We start from the raw sequence: 16485 nt of genomic DNA on the forward strand, positions 1-16485 counted from the left end.
CCTCTGTGTTGGGACTGGAGCTTCTTTGTCCACCAGCCCCTCACTGGCAGCACCATTGACCCCACAGAGCCATGAGGGGCTCCTCAAACTTGGTGCTGCTCAACCTTGGATGCACAGTGCACTCATGGGGGCTTTAAGAAGCCAAGGACATACTCAGACCCATTTCTCAGCATCTCTGTGCTTTGTTAGAGCCCCTGGAGGAACTGGTGAGCAGCAAGGTTAAGGGGGCAGCACTGGCCCTCAGCCAAGGAGTTTCATGGGACAGGTGTCTTCTCATAGTATTGTCACCCTCTGCAGATGCCCACCTGTGACAGCCTTACCCAGTCCTGGATTTGCTCAGAAGAGGAGCTCCCTGTTCCATCTCCTCTGGACACTTTAATTTGTTCACCATGTGATGCCCAGTGTCTGAGGCCCCAGTCCTGGTTTCAGCCAAGAGGGCCAAGCACGAGAAGTCAGTCTTGGAGGGTGATTTACTCCCATATATGGTTACCCAGAGTGGGAGTCCCATTCCCGAGCTAACGTGTGACTTAATCTGCTGACAGTCTCACAATTTGGGGCCCCACTTGGGGACAGCCCTCACCCTGGAGGGAGTATCCACTTAGGGGCAGACTGCAAGGAGGCAGGTCAATAGCACGGAGGCAGGACAAGGACAAGATGACCAGACTTGGAGGGAAGTGAATACTTCCCAAGTCCCTGCCACCCCTGATTTGTCAACATGTCTGTGAAATGTCCAGTTTCCCCCATGCTCCTTGTAAACAAAACCAGTAGCCTCCTGCTTTCCAAAGTCCTTTTAATACAGCTTGGAAAGGCTATATTTTTATAGGCAAGCCGTATACAGAGTCTCCAGGAATAAGGCACACAACGGAATGCCACCCTGAGGCCGGCCCTTCGGGGAAGTTGGAGCCTTCTCCACACACCTTCCAGGCGGGGCCCACGGGTTCTGTTTGTCTTCCTAGCTGGACGAACACACATGAACAGATACAGGACACAGTCACCACATGGGTGGGATAGGGAAGTTGGCCAGAAGGCTGCATTACCCCTTACTTCAGCATTAGTTGCTGCTCTGGCTACGATGTAATGAGGTTGGATTAGATGTTTGTTTAAAGTAGACTCAAGTTCATTAGATGCTAGAGGACAGGTGTAAGGGCTCTGCTGGACAGATCCAAGTTCAAACAGCATGGTGCTGGGAGGCATGGCTTGGTGAAGAAGGAAGGAAACCTGCTTCCTGCTTCCTTGCACCTCCTTGGGTCCCGCTGACAAGGCCCATGGGATGGCAGACCACCGAGGACCGATTCATCCAATGCTTCCTCTTCTTTTGCCCATTCCCTGCCCCTCCCCTACAAAATTAATAAAACCGTAATAACAAGATAAGAAGGTGCAGGAAAATGGACTACAATGCTGGGTATCAACCTCTGAGGAGGAGGCACAAAGAATCACCATTCCCTTTTTTGCTATGTATCTACGAATAGCTCCCCTAGAAAAAGTAATACTTTCCAAAATACACAAATGTATAAATACAAGACAAGAGCATCTTAAGAAGTCTAAACACTGGAATAATAGGCTGGCTACTTAATACTGATATTTTCATCCAAGGAAAACAATATAGAAAAACAACATAGCTTAAAGGATTACAAAGGTTTTTTTTCCTGATTAGAATTATGTACCAACTTCATATAATAATTCTATGTAGACAATATTTCCTTTTTACTGTAGTTCAGTTGCATACTTTTTACAGACCAAAGCATAGAGGAAAAAAAAAAAAAAACTAACAGGAAAAAAGAGAGCAGTTCTCACCATAAATATTTTCTCACAGCTCAACCCAGAAGACTTGCAAAACACTTCCAGAAATCTCTGATATTGGATTGCCTTTCTAAATGCGCTGACGTTTTAAAAATGCCTCTTTTGTTGTTGTTTTAAATTTCAAAAGTATCAAGCAATCCTATTTTTCTTTTTTCTTTTTCTTTTTTTTTAAAAAAGACCCTCAAATATATACAGACAAAAAAAATTACTATGAAGACATTTTTTTGGAGAAGCTCCCAAATTCAGTGTTGTACGAAAAACTGGTAACCATGCAGAAAATTTAACATCTATGAATTTTTTTCCAAAATACATACATAGCATTTTTGTTTTTTTTTTTATAAGAGGAATTCTGTGTCAAGTATAACTCAAAATAAATACAAATTCACAAGTAGAGCTATTGAATACTTCATAAGGGGTAAACCCCATTCTCTCTTAGCTAGATCGCTAGATCTACCGACTGCAAGCGATTGTCCCTTTTGAACATACTAAAACCACACAACTTTCTTACCCCCAGGCCCTCTGAGCACTTAATTCTCACATTACCCAGCCTAAGTAGTGGTATTTTTTTTTCTGGTCTCAGGAAGCTCCAGTCAGAGGATTACAAGGCAGGACCACAGAGGAACTTCCCCAGGCAAGAGGGGCTGGCCATGTACTGATGTCAGGGCAGTGACCATAAAGGTGATGTCCTACCTCCTGCAGGCTCTGGCCTCCGGCAGTCTGGAACCTGACTCTTTGAGTCTTTGACCCAGGGTGCCCATGCCCAGCTTGTCCTCATAAAGGAGACAAGCACACTGCCCACCGCTGTAAACATTCTCTTAAGAGGCCCAGTGGGATGACTGACAGAAACAACTTCCTGGGGACAGAAGGCTTGATCTGAGGTCACCCAGCTCACCTCAGCACAGCAGTTGGGCTTGGCAGTCCTTGGTGATAGTTCCCAGAGGTGGCTAGGTACTCACAGTCTACAGCCCAGCATGCCATTTTTCATGGGTGTCAGTTAGAAGTATGAACTGCCAAAAATACTCTTTTGTTAAGTGCTCAGAGGATAGCCTCTGGAAATCTACCCTGCAGCCTGATGACTGCTGACATGCTCCATCTCCTTCACTCACTCTCTGGACCCTAGGTTAACACTTCACTGTAACTCCTCAGTTGTACAAAGCATTTTCATTTGAAAACAAAGGGCAATTGGATACCACAATGGGTGCCCTTGAGCCGTGGTAAACATTGAATTTCAGGCCTGTTTTATGGTCTGATTTTTTTTTTTCATAGAGGCATAGTGTTGGGGCAAAGTCAAGGGACTCAGTCCTTGCAGCCAGTTCTCTCCTCCCAGAAGAGGAGGGTTAAGTGTGGCTTGTCACAGGGTTGGGGGTGTACTGTTGAGGCTAGCCAGGACAGTAATCCCCCTGGGCCATGTGACATGCCAAGAGACCTCTCTGCCCCAACAGGAAGTAGGAAGTCATAGTCTCCATTTTCCAAAGGAGAGGTTCTGTGGCTCATCTTAGACTTGCTGAGTGTGAGGGAACTTGGGAGACCTGGGAGAGGAGGAGGTCCTCTTCTGTCTTCACAGAGGATGGGGACATCAGGCAAGGGGGGCTGTAGAGGAGGATTTGGCATTGCTCAGCCTGACTTCCTAAGTGGTCAGTCAGGGACAGTGGTATGGAGGGCAGTGCACCTGGCAGTTTAGGGACATCTCTCTCAGTGAAGCTCTATGTTCTGGACCCAGCCAGCCTTCTTCTAAAACACCAGAACTCACAGGCCTCTTGGCTCTCTGGTGCCACTTTCTCACTTAATAGGGAAACCGAGGCAGCTCCAGAATGCCAGATCTGGGTCCTTCTTGCCAGAGCAAGCTTGCAGCCTTGTTGGGTGGCACCTTGGCATGGATGGGAAGCCAAGGGGAAGAGGGAGAACTAGAGTTGATAGACTCTAACTAAGCCTGCAGGGACAGTGTCTGGTAGGGGTCATGGGAGTTGCAGCCCGATGTCCCTAGGATGTTTTGGAGCACTGTCTACTGTTCAATACCTCCCCACCTTGCCCTCTGCCCACCAGTCTCATTTGTGGGGGAGGGGGAGCTGTGTACAGCTCCCAGGTGCAAAGCAGTGATATCTGGGGGGGGTCAGATTTGGGGCTCAATGTGGGTGGGAACAGAGGCCCATACCCCAGCAGCTACTAGAACAGGTGTCTGTCCCTTGTAGCTGCTGATTAGTACTGAAACAGGACTTCCCTAAAGGGGCTTTTCAGAAGAGGCAAGTTGGAAGTTTCTGGGTGGGAGAGGGCCTGGTTGGTCTTGGAGGGATGCCCCCCACCCCCACCCCAGGCCTCTGGATTCACAGTTCATTTAGTGTACTTGTGGCCAATGCAAGGCCACTCACCCCCAAAGAGACTCTGGGAAAGAGAGCCTCCAGGAACACCAAGACCTTTGCTGGCCTTTGCACCTCCACAGAACCCAGGCCCATGGTACAGAGCTCTGAGCTCCCTGTCTCTGTCGGAGTGTGTCAGCCACACTGTTTGTCAGCACACAAGACAAGGACGTGAGAATCCGCCACCTAGGCCTGCAGACTTGTGAGTTGCCTCAAGCAAGGGGACACGCACAGGGGGAGGTGGCAGCTGGGGGGTGCTGCAGTGGCATGGAGGTCACTGCACACGACGGCAGTAGTACCCTAGGACCTTGCACTTCTCGCAGAGGTGTTGTGGGTGCTCCTTGCTCTGGTCAGACACATCCAGGCCATCCGGCTTCTCCAGGGGTCTCTGCAGTGAAGAAGGGGAACAAACCAAGGAGGAGAGAGGGTTGGGGAGAGAACCTGCAGTCATAAAGGCACCTGGGCCAATGCCTGGGCACCCCACCTCTCACCTGCTTAGAAACGAAGGCACATGCTAAGGCCCTGGGCTGGCTAGAGCCAAGGCAGGTGTTTTAGACTCAGAACCCTGGGCAGACACACTGCTTGGTCCTATCCTCTCTGAGAAGCTACCCCCTGAACAAAGCTCAGAGTGTTCCCAAATCTAGCACAGAAGTAAGGTAGGACAGGACACAAAGACATGCCCCAGATGAGGAAACTGAGTCCCAGGATAAAGAAGACCCCCCAGCCCACATCTGTCTCCCCTGTCACTCCTGTATCTGCTCCAGTGGTCTCATGATTCAAAACAAGATTAGCCAGGACATAGCTACAGCACTTTAGCCTTGCCGGGGGGAGGGCCCTTAGTTCTATAAAGCCAGTCTGGGTTCTGGGTTCAGCCTAGCCTAGCTCCTGGTCTAATGCCTACCCATTTTTTGACTGACTACATGAATGGAACCTTATTGTTTTCTAACAGGGAAACTGAGGCTAGAGAAGGGAGGTGACTTACTAGTTCTGTAGGGCTACTCATACAACTGTGTCACCCCTCAGTAAAAGCATGCTGTCACAGTATTGACTGCAAAGTTTATGAAGATCCTGAGGGATGCCAGCTGTTGGTAAGCTGGGCCATGTCAGGCACATACAAGCACCCTTTTAAAAAATTACATTTATTTTGTGTATAGGTCACTATGTTATATGTGCAAGTATGTACAGGTGTGCCACAACACACATGGAGGTCAGAGGGCAACTTTCAGAAGTTGATTTTCTCCTTTCGCCATGTGGGGCGTCTGGAGAGAACTTGAGTCATCAGGCTTGGTAGCAGCCATCTCAGCAGCCCTCAAGCACACTTTGGATGGCTTGGGCTTCCCTGCTTTCTCTCCTTCCTTACCCTCCTCTCAACAGCCAGTGAAGACCATAAATGTTTGAGATCTTGAGGGGCAGTTCCTAAGGGGGCAGTATTTTAGCTGGTCACAGAGACTCTGGTCTCCCTCCAGCCCCAGAAGGACCCTGTGTCTGTAGAAAGGTCCCATATGGGGACTTGAGGGGCTCAGAGGAAGCTGGTCAGGGCCAGCTGGGAGCCTCTTGCTAAGAAGGGAAGGCTGGTGTGAAGCGTGGGACAGAGTCTCTTGCATACTAGAGACATACTCAGGAGTCAGGGGAGGACAGCTGGGGTGCGCACTGCTCTATGGTCAGACTGTTAATTGCTCAAAAGCAGTGCATTGGCTTTTCTGCCTGGTCCAGGCCTGGCCCCATTCAGAACAGTTGGGCAAATGGTTGAGTGGAGGGTTTCAGAAGGTGAAGATGTGGGCTGCTGGTAGGCAGGATTCAGATCCAGGGTCCTGCCTTTAGCTACCCTGGAAGTGGGTCTCATAAAACTCATCCCTGTGTTTCTAAGCTTTAGCTATGAAGGAAAGGCCTGGAAGAAGTGCCTGAGTCTGGACCCAAGGGGATTCCAGAGAGCTGGCTTCTCTGCTCCTATTCTATCCTGCCAGAGAAAGGAGAAAGACCTTAACTTCCTGTCAGTTCAGGTCCCAAATGGCTGCTCTGTTCCCATGTGCTGTGTGACCTTGGGCTGGCCACCTGACCCTCGGAGACACCATCTCATTCCCTTCTGGAAAGGGAAATCTGGGTGGCATGTTTTCAGGGAGTTCTCAGTAACCCATTAATAGAGACAGTAACTAGAGAGCGGGAAGCTTGAAGGTACTGGTGTTGTTTATTCTTAGTATTAATGGGAGAAGGACACAGGCTGGCATAGGGCTGTAGTGGAAAACAGGTGATCCCCTGTTGTTCCAGATAGCCCAGAGACTGAGAGCAGCACCCCCTCCTTCTGTGCTAGCATACCCAGGGGAGGGGCGGAAGCTCACTTTCTGCTGGCTGAGCACAGGCTCAGGCCATTGTAGGTACTGTATGAAGAACTTGACCTTGAACTGGAGTCTAGGTCCCTGTGCTCTCATCTTGGAGGTCCCAGCCACTCAGGGCCTCGGCTCCAAAAGGATAAATGGAGCCCTATCATGTCCCTCCCCCAGACTAAACCCAAGCTGGCATCTAACCACCTTCCACCGCCTGCTAGCCAATGCTTTCATGAATTAGTCTTCTGGTAAAACTAGAGGGGCAGGAGTGAGTCAGCCCACACTGCCCTGGTTCCTCCTGGCTTAGGCTTTGTGTGGCCAGGCACTGCCATGTAATTCAGGCTGCCCTCAGGTCAGAGCTTCCATGAGAGTGATGTGTTATCAGAGATGAAGAAACTGAGGCTGTAAGTCATTTAAAAGTCTTGCGTAGGCAGCAGCCTTCAGAAAGGGAGTGGTGAGTCTGTAGCCCCATGCCGTGGGGAACCAGGTTGTGGGGAGCTGCCTGCCCTATCCTCGGGCTCAGGGCCCGTTCCAGATCTTATGCATTCCCCTGGCCTGTCCTAGGTCCCTGGATTTCCATCCCTGGGGCAGCACCTTCCTCTGATGCGCTCTCACCTCTGTGTGGGAAGGCACGGCACTGGCCCCTCAGAGCTTAGGGCACTCCCATCCCTTTACAAGTATGACACTGGCTCCTGGAAACTCACTAGCACCTGCTCTGCCATACCCACCCTGGTGGGGTGCTACCTTCCCGGGCTTCATTGAAGGGGCTTACAGAGGTCCAGTAGGCCCAGGGAGGAGGGCACAGCCAATGAAGAGAACTCAGAGGCCAGCCCTGGCTTGTATCAAGAGCATTTTGGAAAACTACTCTGCTTGTGTCTCTGTAGTGTCTCCATAGGACATGGTATTGAGTCTGGCAGACAGCTTTGCATACCACCTCTGCTACCCATTGGCTGGAGGCGGGGACCTCGGCTTGCCTTTTGGTAGCCTGGGTTAGAGATTAGTGACAGTGGCTGTCTTTCCTCAGTTGTGTGTGTGTGTAGTCTCTCTCTCTCTCTCTCTCTCTCTCTCTCTCTCTGTCTCTCTCTGTTAGAGAGTAAATAGGATGACTAAGGACTCTTTAACCACAAAACACTCTGTTAAAGTCTTTGTAATTGCTGTGTTGACCTCCAGCGAACCATTTAACCTCTCTTTGTGTCAACTTTCTCCTCCATATAATGCAGTTAATGAGACAGGGCTGCTGTGAACAGAGTGGTTAGAATCCTCCATGTGTTGGCCAGTATTAACGCTTCATATTATCAGTAGTATTCCGAAGGGGTAGGGCACCAGCTGAGTCCTAGGGAAACGCTCCATCCTAGCCAGCCCCAGCCCTGGGATCCTCTGATTGCCCTTTGGCCTTGGCCAGCGTGGACCCTGGCGGGCTACTTCAGGCTGCCAGTGGGGAGCTTGGAGGAGCTGTGACGATGACTCTCCTCTGTGGAGGGGAACACTCAGCAGCTGGAACTGATCTGCAAGGCCCCACCTCCCGCAGGGATGAGAAGCCCATTAGTGTTTCCTTCTCTTCTGTGGGGGGCAGGGTCAGCAGGGGGAGACACAGCTGGAGCCTGACAGGAAACAGATGTGGCAGGGGTGGAGCTGGGGAAGAACAGGCTTGGGGGGGGGGGGTGTGAGGTGGTCCAGGTCAGAGCTGGGGGAGGGACAAGAGCCCTTCTACATGGGACAGGCTCCACTTCAGCTCTTAAAAGGCTCCAGGCTGCTGGGAGAGTGAGGGGACACTGCTCCCCAAACTCTTCCCTAAGAGAAACACAAGGGTTTCTCTAACAAGGGAGATGGAGGGCTGTAATGACAGCTGAACCCAGGACCCCAGAACTTGACTTGCTGGGGGCCTCTAAGTCCTGACCCCCCTGTGTGCCTCAGTCTCCCTGCTGTACACAGAAAGTGTCCGACAAACATTGGCTGAACAGTTGGGAGAGGGAAGAGTGGAGCCTCAAGCTCTTGAAAGATCCTTCTAGATTAGGCTCCTAGAGGCTTGGGCCCTCCCCCATAGAGTCCAAAGCTGAGCTTCCGCTGTGCTGCAGCCTAGGAGTGAGGCAGGGGAAGCCATCAAGTCAAGTAGCCCAGGGACAGCCTGGCATGGTAGAAGGGACCCAGAGAAGAGCCTGTCCTGACAGACACTTTGGGACAGGCACCGAACACACCAGAACACTGAGGGGTGTCCAGTCCCACTGGCTTTGAGTATGTGAGCTGCCCCTGCCTCTCCGCCCAGGTCACAAGACAATCTGAGTCCCCCAGATCCCCAGCTCAGACCCCAGTAACCCTCTGACACTGGGAGCTTTCTAGAAATTGTGCTGTCCCAGCACCCTGTTGCAGTCAGTCACCATAGCCTACCCTCTCTGCCCCCCACCTCCCTAGGCCACCCAGCTTCAGGTTCTATACTTTGAAGGATAAGACAAGGCCCAATAAGGGGAGAATGCCACCCTCCAGGGGGCCTGCAGAGAATGCCCCGCCTTCCCTCCTCCCTTCCCTCCAGCTGGTCCCAGTGCTCCACTGGTCCAGTCCCACACTGGCCCATGGCTAGCCCCGCCCCCCAGTCACTGCCCACTCACCTGCTTGTGTGGGTACACATTGATGTGGCACTTGATGCACTCCTGCCCCATGTTGGCCCAGGAGTTCCCACTCATCCATTTTCTCTTGCATTTGGGACACTTATATTCACCAAAGCAGCGCTTCTTGCCCTGGTAAGGTGTCAGACCTTCGCCTTTGGGACGGGCCTGAAGGGACAGAAAACAAACACAGGGAATTGGGGACCAGGAAGCCAAGATGATGTCCCCAGGACCTCTGCCTTCAGTGTGTATAGCCTGTGTCCTGATGTGCAAGCACTTCCTGTCATCAACTGAGAAAGTACCAAGGTCACCTCTTAGAACACACATGGGAATCCCAAGGCTGGAAGTTCCCCAATTCCCTCAGGAGACAGGAAGCAGGACATCGGGCTCCTTAAAGTTAAGATTTGTGAAGCACTTGATGGCCCTCAGTTACTTCTTTGATTCAGATGTCATAGGGGCAGCTGGATGGACACAGGCACCCTTTGTCCCACTGGGGTTCAGCAATACAGGAACAGAAACTAGGGGATGGTGAAAATGGTCACCCCAGCTTGTTCCTTCCATGGGCTCTCCAACCTATAGGCAATCATTTTCAAGGCTGGTTTTGAACTCAATCTGCCTGTCTCAGCTTCTGGGGTGCTGGGACAACAGAAATGCACCCTCTTTTCCAGCCCTGGAGACATCTCTATGTGTTTGGCACCACTCCAAAGCCAGCTCCATATTGACAAACATGTTTAGTATATCCATATGTCCAGGCCTCCTGTCCCTCACCAGATGGAAACAGATCACACATCTGCCTCATCAACCTTTTTTTTTTTTTTGAGATAGGGTCTCTTGCAGCGTAGGCAGGCTCGAAGTCACTATGTAGCTGAAGATGACCTTGAATTTCTGATCTCCTGCCTCCACTTCCACCTCCTCCCTGTGCTGGGATTATAGACATATGTCACCACACCTGCTTTATGAGGTGCTAGAGATGGAATCCTGGGCTTTGTGTATGCTAGACAAGCACTCTACAAACTGAGCTACATCTCCAACCCTTAATAATCTATCTTGGTGTTTCCCTGTGTCAGAAACAATAGTTACTGTATCCTGCTTAACTGTTGCATGGTCGCAGAACCCACATAAGCTATGTGCGCTACCTCGAGAGTTTAGTACATGTGTCATCTTACACATGTGTGAATGTATTTGTAGGGTAAACTCCTAAAAGTGAAACTTCCAGGACATTGGGGTATGTGCACTATTTTTAATAATAATACCAATGGTCACTGCCTCTACCCCCACAGTACTACCCATTCACCAACTTAGAATTCTTGTGGACAGGTTTTGTTTGTTTGTTTTAATTTTATGTGTGTGTATTGCCTGCGTGTAGGTAAGTGCACCCATGTCGTGCAATGCCTGTACATTCACCAACTTAGAATTCTTGTGGACAGGTTTTGTTTGTTTGTTTGTTTGTTTTAATTTTATGTGTATTGCCTGCGTGTAGGTAAGTGCACCCATGTCGTGCAATGCCTGCGGAGGTCAGAAGAGGCTGTTGGATCCCCTGGGACTGGAGTTACAGACAGTTGTTAGCTGCCATGTGGGTGCTGGGATCCGAACCTGGGTCTTCTGCAAGAACAACCAGTGTTCTTAACTGCTGAGCCATCTCTCCAGCCTGTGGACAGAGTTTTAACTGCAGGATTCTCCTATTGCAGTTTTACTTTCCATGCATTTATTTTCTTCAGTTTTAGTTATCTGTACTTGACTGATCTGAAAGTATTCAGTGTAGTTTCAGAAATAAATGATTTGTTTTTAAAATATTTTATTTATTATTTTTATTTTATGTATATGAGCGCATTGCCTGCATGTATGTTAAGTGCACCTGTGTTATGCACCTCAGAAAGGGCATCGGATCCCCTGGAACTAGAGTTACAGTCATTAGCCACCATGTAGATATTGGAGTCCTCTGTAAAAGCAGCTGGTGCTCTTGACCACTGAGCCATCTCTCTAGTCCCAGAAATAAACAATTTGTAAGTTTAAAACTTTGCACAGTCCTAAGGTACAAGATGAACATGGTGCCTGGGACATAACTATCTGATTGTCCAGTGTAGCCATTCTGTAAATGCTACCCACCCATTAGATAGCCAGTGGTCAGCAGTTACCAGGTGGACTGCACTATCTACAGTACTTGTGTTCAAATGATCCTCATTTTACATAGTAACACCCCTGGAGCTCAGGAGTAGGGATGCAGACAGCTCAGGTATGTCAAAGAGAAATTGTAAAGTGCCTCCATTACCTGAAAAGGTGAAAACTGCCAACTTCATAAGAAAAGAAAAAACTGTACGTGGAGGTTGCTACAAGTCTATGGTCAGAACAAATCTTCTATTGGGAAACTGAAGAAAGACCTTCATGGGGCTGGAGAGATAGCTCAGCAGTCAAGAGAGCTTACTGCTCTTGCTGAGGACCCACGTTGAGTTCCAACAACCACATGGCAGCTAACAACCATCTGTAACTCCAGATCCACAGAATCTGATGCTCTCTTCTGACCTCTGTGAATACTTCAGGCACATGGTGTGCTTACATACATGCAGGCAAAACACTCACACACATAAAATAAAAAAATTTTAAGAGAGATTCATGCTAGTTTTATATATAAGTGCACCCTTGTTGTGCAATGCCCTCTGAAGTCAGAAGAGGGCATCAGATCCCCGGAACTAGAGTTACAGACGGCTGTGAGCTGCCACATAGGTAATGGATACGGGGAACCAAACCCAGGTCCTCTGCAAGAGAAGCCAGTGCTCTTAACCACTGGATATTTATTTATTTATTTATTTATTTATTTATTTATTTATTTACTCTTTTTGAGCCTGTAGATGCAGTTGGCCTGAAACCCACTATGTAGACCAGGCTGGCCTCAATCTTACAGAAATCTGCCTGCTTCTGCTTCTCAGTGCTGGAATTAAAGGCATGCCCCACCATGTCCAGTCAGTCACCTTAAGACAGGGTCTCTCACTGAACCTGGAGCTGACCAGTTTGGCTCGGGTGACTGGCCTGCAAGCTCCAGGGATCCTCCTGTGTCCATCTCCCCAGGGCTGGAATTACAGGTGTGTGCCATCACATCCAGCTTTTTATGTGAGTGCTGGGGACTGAATCAGCTCCTCATATTTGTGTGACAAGCACTTTACCACTTTATCCCCCACCAAATTCAGAAAGCATGGGTTATAAGCATGGCCATGGTAACTTCCCTGAGTGACTTCTCACTTAGGAAACAGGGCATAGAGGGCAGGAGTACACTTTGATCTGAATCCTAGTTCTGACCTTCTGTAAGCTGATTCACAAAGATAAAGGAAATAGTTCCAGCTGAGAGTGTTCTGGGCCAGCGAGATGGCTCTGTAGGTAAAGGTAATTGCTGCCAAGCCTGATGACCTGAGTCCCGTTCCTAGGACCCAGATAGTGGAAGGAGGGAACCGACTCCCACAAGTTGTCCTATGACTCCCACACATGTGCCATTACATGCATGCACATATGCACACATACAAATAAACAAACAAAATAACTTTAAAAGAGTATTCTGGGACTGGAGATGGCTCAGCAGATGGCTTCTGCTCTTGCAGAAGATGTGGGTTTGGTTCTTAGCACCAACATGAGGGCTAACAACCAGCTGTAACTCCAGTTCCATGGGCTCTAACACCCTCTTCTGGCCTCCATGGGCATTGCACTCATGTGTTACATACATGCAGGCAAACCACTCATACACATAAAATAAATAAACAAGAGCATTCTGCACATTAAATGAGATGATACAGGTAGACCCTGAGAATAGCACCTGGCACACAGAAGGTAAAGGAGGATTATTGGCCCCACTATTACTATGTACTAAGCCAGAGGGTAGTGCATGTAAGATAATAATTTTTCTGTTAATTATGTTTTTTGTCCAGAAGCCTTTCATTTGGTGATGGCCAACTAGAAAATCCAGGCAAAATACTGAAAAGGGAGAGATGAACTTAGCATGCAAATCTAAATTTGGAAAGTGAGTGTAACATAGAGTCCCCAATGTCTCTGGGACCCTCACTGGACTTGCTGAATGCTCTAGGAGCAGGTGCAATCTGAGCTCCAGGAAGGCCTGAGAGAAGGCTGCATTGTGAGGGACATGCCCTGTACAATCAGGATTAGGCTCTGGTCACACTGAACAAGAGGTGTGTCTGTGCCTCTGAGGTACTTGGGTGCTTCAGGCTTTCAGTTAGTGGGTATTCTGAGTTCCTCTGGGACCAATTTCTCCACTGCCAGAGCACCCTGGCTCTGAGCAGCCTGAGTCTACAGTCTCCCCGTTTCTGTCATCCTGAAATGGGGTACCACATGCATACTCCTTCCTCCCTCTGTTTCCAGAGGTGTCTGCCTAGCTTGTTAAAAGGAGCCAAGGAGCTGGGCATGGTGGCACACACTTTTAATCCCAGGCAGAGGCAGGAGGACCTCTAAGATCAAGGCCAGCTGGTCTACCTATGAGTTCCAGGCCAACTGGGACCACAGGGAGACTCTGTCTCATTACTCCCCCTGCCCCCCGCCAAAAGGTGAGGGGGATGAGGAGGCTGGGGCGATGGCTCAGTTGGTAAAATGCTTGCTATGAAAGCATGTAGAACTGAGTTTGGCCCCCCAGAGTCCACATAGGAAGCCCGGTATGGTGGCACAGGTTGTAATCTCAACGATGATGAGATGGGAGGTAGAGAGAGGCAGAGCCCTGGAAGCTCACTGGCCAGTTAATTTAGTGAAGTTCTGGGCCAACAAAAGACCTTATCTCAAACAAAAGGTGGATGACACCTGAGGTGGTCCTTTGACCTCCACATGCACATGCACACAGAGGCATGCATCCGTACATCTTTGTGCACAAGCATACACACACATAGACACACACAATGGGGCTGAAGCACAAGGTGGGTGCCTTGCTACAGTCGGCTCTGAGGATCTTGACTGAAGGAGGGATTTGGGGCCTGTCCCCATAGGCTGGCCCTGGAATCTGGTTCTGCAGACCTCTTGCTCAGAGACCCCACAAGACCTGGGAACTACCTCCCACAGCTGGGGCAAAGGGTAGAAGGTAGGGTCAATTCATCCCAGCACATTCAGAGAAAAATGTACGGCCCTGGTCAGGATTTGAGATGAATTCTACAAATTCAGGTCCCAGGGTATATGATTCAGAAATGGGAGTAACGGAAACCCACACAGATAATGGAGGTGCAGATTACAGCCAAAGGGAGAAAGAGACAGATGGAGAAGACATGAACAGGGAGTGGAGCCACAGCCCAGAAAAGAATGTGATCCTTTCAGAACTGTCTGTTAGATACCCAGAGGTGGGGTGCCCAGCCTCCTGCAGGCTCAGGTGTCCTAGCATGCCACTTTCAACTGGCAGGTCAGACTTTGGTAGCCCCCTGATACCCCATTCCACAACTCAGATCCTGGACTCCAGGGCCAGATGCCCACATTACAAGTTGGCTCTTCCTATTACTACAGGGGGTGGGCGGGGGGGGGCTCGGCAAGTCAATCACTTATTTCTCTGCCTGTTTCCTCATCTGGACACCAGATGCTGACGAAGGGCCAGACCCGCAGACCTGATGCCCTCATCAGTGCCTTAGCTCAGTACTGGGCACACAGCAGCACTCGCTTGCCTAGTGACCATAGGTGTTCTTGGTGGGTTTCTTCCCAGTGCAGATCAAGGGCTGAGGGGCTGCAGATGAGGTAGAGGAAGAGGCTAAGCCCTAGACAAAGTCTGAAGAATATTCCAGAAATGAGAGAGAGGCCTGGTAGCCAGTGAGTTCTCTATCTCTGGGTGTGTACATAGGAAGGATAGCAAGCAAAAGAAAGAATATTCTCATGAATGAACCCCAAAAAAGACAGAGGAAGGCTGCAGAAGCTTGGATACACACTGGCAGAAACAAGGAAGGAGGGAAGAGACCAGGCATCTGTGGGGCACTGCCCACGTTGGGCTTTGTGCTCAGGCTGCCCAGCCTGCCGGCTTCCGCTGCTTCTATTCCACCTGCTACAGAAGTCTGTGGATTGCTAGGGAAACTGAGGCCTGGGGAGGGGCAGGATGCTTGAGAGCACCCATATGTGAGGGCCCAATGGCAAAGCTCAGCAGGCTTTCCTGCCTGCTACTCCCCAGTGACACAAGGCCAGTCAGTTCTAGGCTCTACAGGGAACCCTGCACTCCCCAACAGAAATTTCATGAGAAAAATTCCTTGGGCCTCCTGGCCAGCCCAGCTCTGGGTCAGGTCTTCTAGGCCCTCCTGCAGGGGCAGAGGTGGTCTGCAGGGCAAAAGGTAGGAAGCAGCCTGAGGGGAGACAGGCCAGCAGGTGGGCAGCAGCAAGGAGCCGTTTCCTGGAAGGCTCTGTCTCAACGTTGTTTATAGTGACCAGTAAGAGCAGGGCCCAGAGAGAAGGCAGTTTAGACAGATGGCCTCCCCTTGCCTCCTCCCCCCAAAAGGCCTGGACTCTTCTCATAAAACAGACAGCTCTGTAGGGGCCACCACCCTGCTCATCCAGGCAGGCTGCCAGTCCTCAGCAGGTCCTCCAGCGACCAGAGAAACCAGGGGACTTGTTCCATGACACACAAGGACTGGGACAGAGATGGGGGAAGTAAGGGTCTTCGGATCTTTTGATTGGGGCCATACTGGGGGCAGGAAAGCAGCCTGGGAAATGGAGGCTCACTCAATTGGGGAGAGGAGGAATGAGGGAGTGGAGGAGAAGCCACCCACTGAGGCAGGTGGGCAGCCTGTGGAAGAGGCCTATGCTGTCTGGATATTTCTTTCTTTTTTTTTTGGTCTTTTTGAGACAGGGTCTCCCTGCAGCCCCAGCTGGCCTGGAACTCACTATGTAGACCAGGCTGGCCTCGCTTTCACAGAGAGTCACCTGCCTCTGCCTCCCCAGAGCTGGGATTAAAGGCATGTGCCACCACATCCAGCCTTGGATACTTCTTTAGAATGAGTCTGTGTTGACTTCCCATTGATTCACAAGATCTCTCAAGGTTGGCTGGGAATTGGTGAGCACTGAGGCTATGTAAGCAGAGCCTGGGTAAACTATTATCAAGAAGCTTGCCAAAGGGACATGTGGACAAAGGTCAGGCGGGCCATCAGGCAGTTGGGCCTGGTGACCTGGGGCACTTTGAACTCTAGAGCCTTCTGGACCCTGGGAGCTAGTGAAGGCCACTGAGGCAGGTGTGAAGATGGGTCACTGTCAGACACTGCTGGGAGGAGGGGCCTTACAGGTGTGTTTTCCTACTGTATTTCTACTAGGCATCTTGGCCATAAATCTTCAAACTCTAAAACTCTCCTAGTAAACCACCAGAGACATGAACCAAAAGGGTACTATCACAGCATTATTAGGATTATATTTAGGACAATGAAAAACTGGAAGCAGGGCACATTCCATAGCAGACTCCAGCCCTGCCCC

General features: G+C 50.0%; 1 protein-coding gene across 1 annotated transcript in view; it reads right to left on the minus strand.

Annotated features, from left to right (window-relative positions):
- Positions 1–772: 772 nt before the first annotated feature.
- Zcchc24 (zinc finger CCHC-type containing 24) overlaps positions 773–16485 on the minus strand; it is a 58092-nt gene continuing 42379 nt past the window's right edge. Inside the window, exons 3-4 of the mRNA XM_008849844.3 lie at positions 9079–9243; positions 773–4542 (exon numbers count right to left, since the gene is read on the minus strand). Of these exons, the coding sequence (XP_008848066.1) occupies positions 4429–4542; positions 9079–9243 (279 nt within the window). The 3' untranslated portion in view covers positions 773–4428. The remainder of the gene's footprint in view (positions 4543–9078; positions 9244–16485) is intronic.

The sequence above is a fragment of the Nannospalax galili genome, unplaced genomic scaffold (genome assembly GCF_000622305.1).
Source record: "Nannospalax galili isolate Female #2095 unplaced genomic scaffold, S.galili_v1.0 scaffold83, whole genome shotgun sequence".
NCBI lineage: Eukaryota > Metazoa > Chordata > Mammalia > Rodentia > Spalacidae > Nannospalax > Nannospalax galili.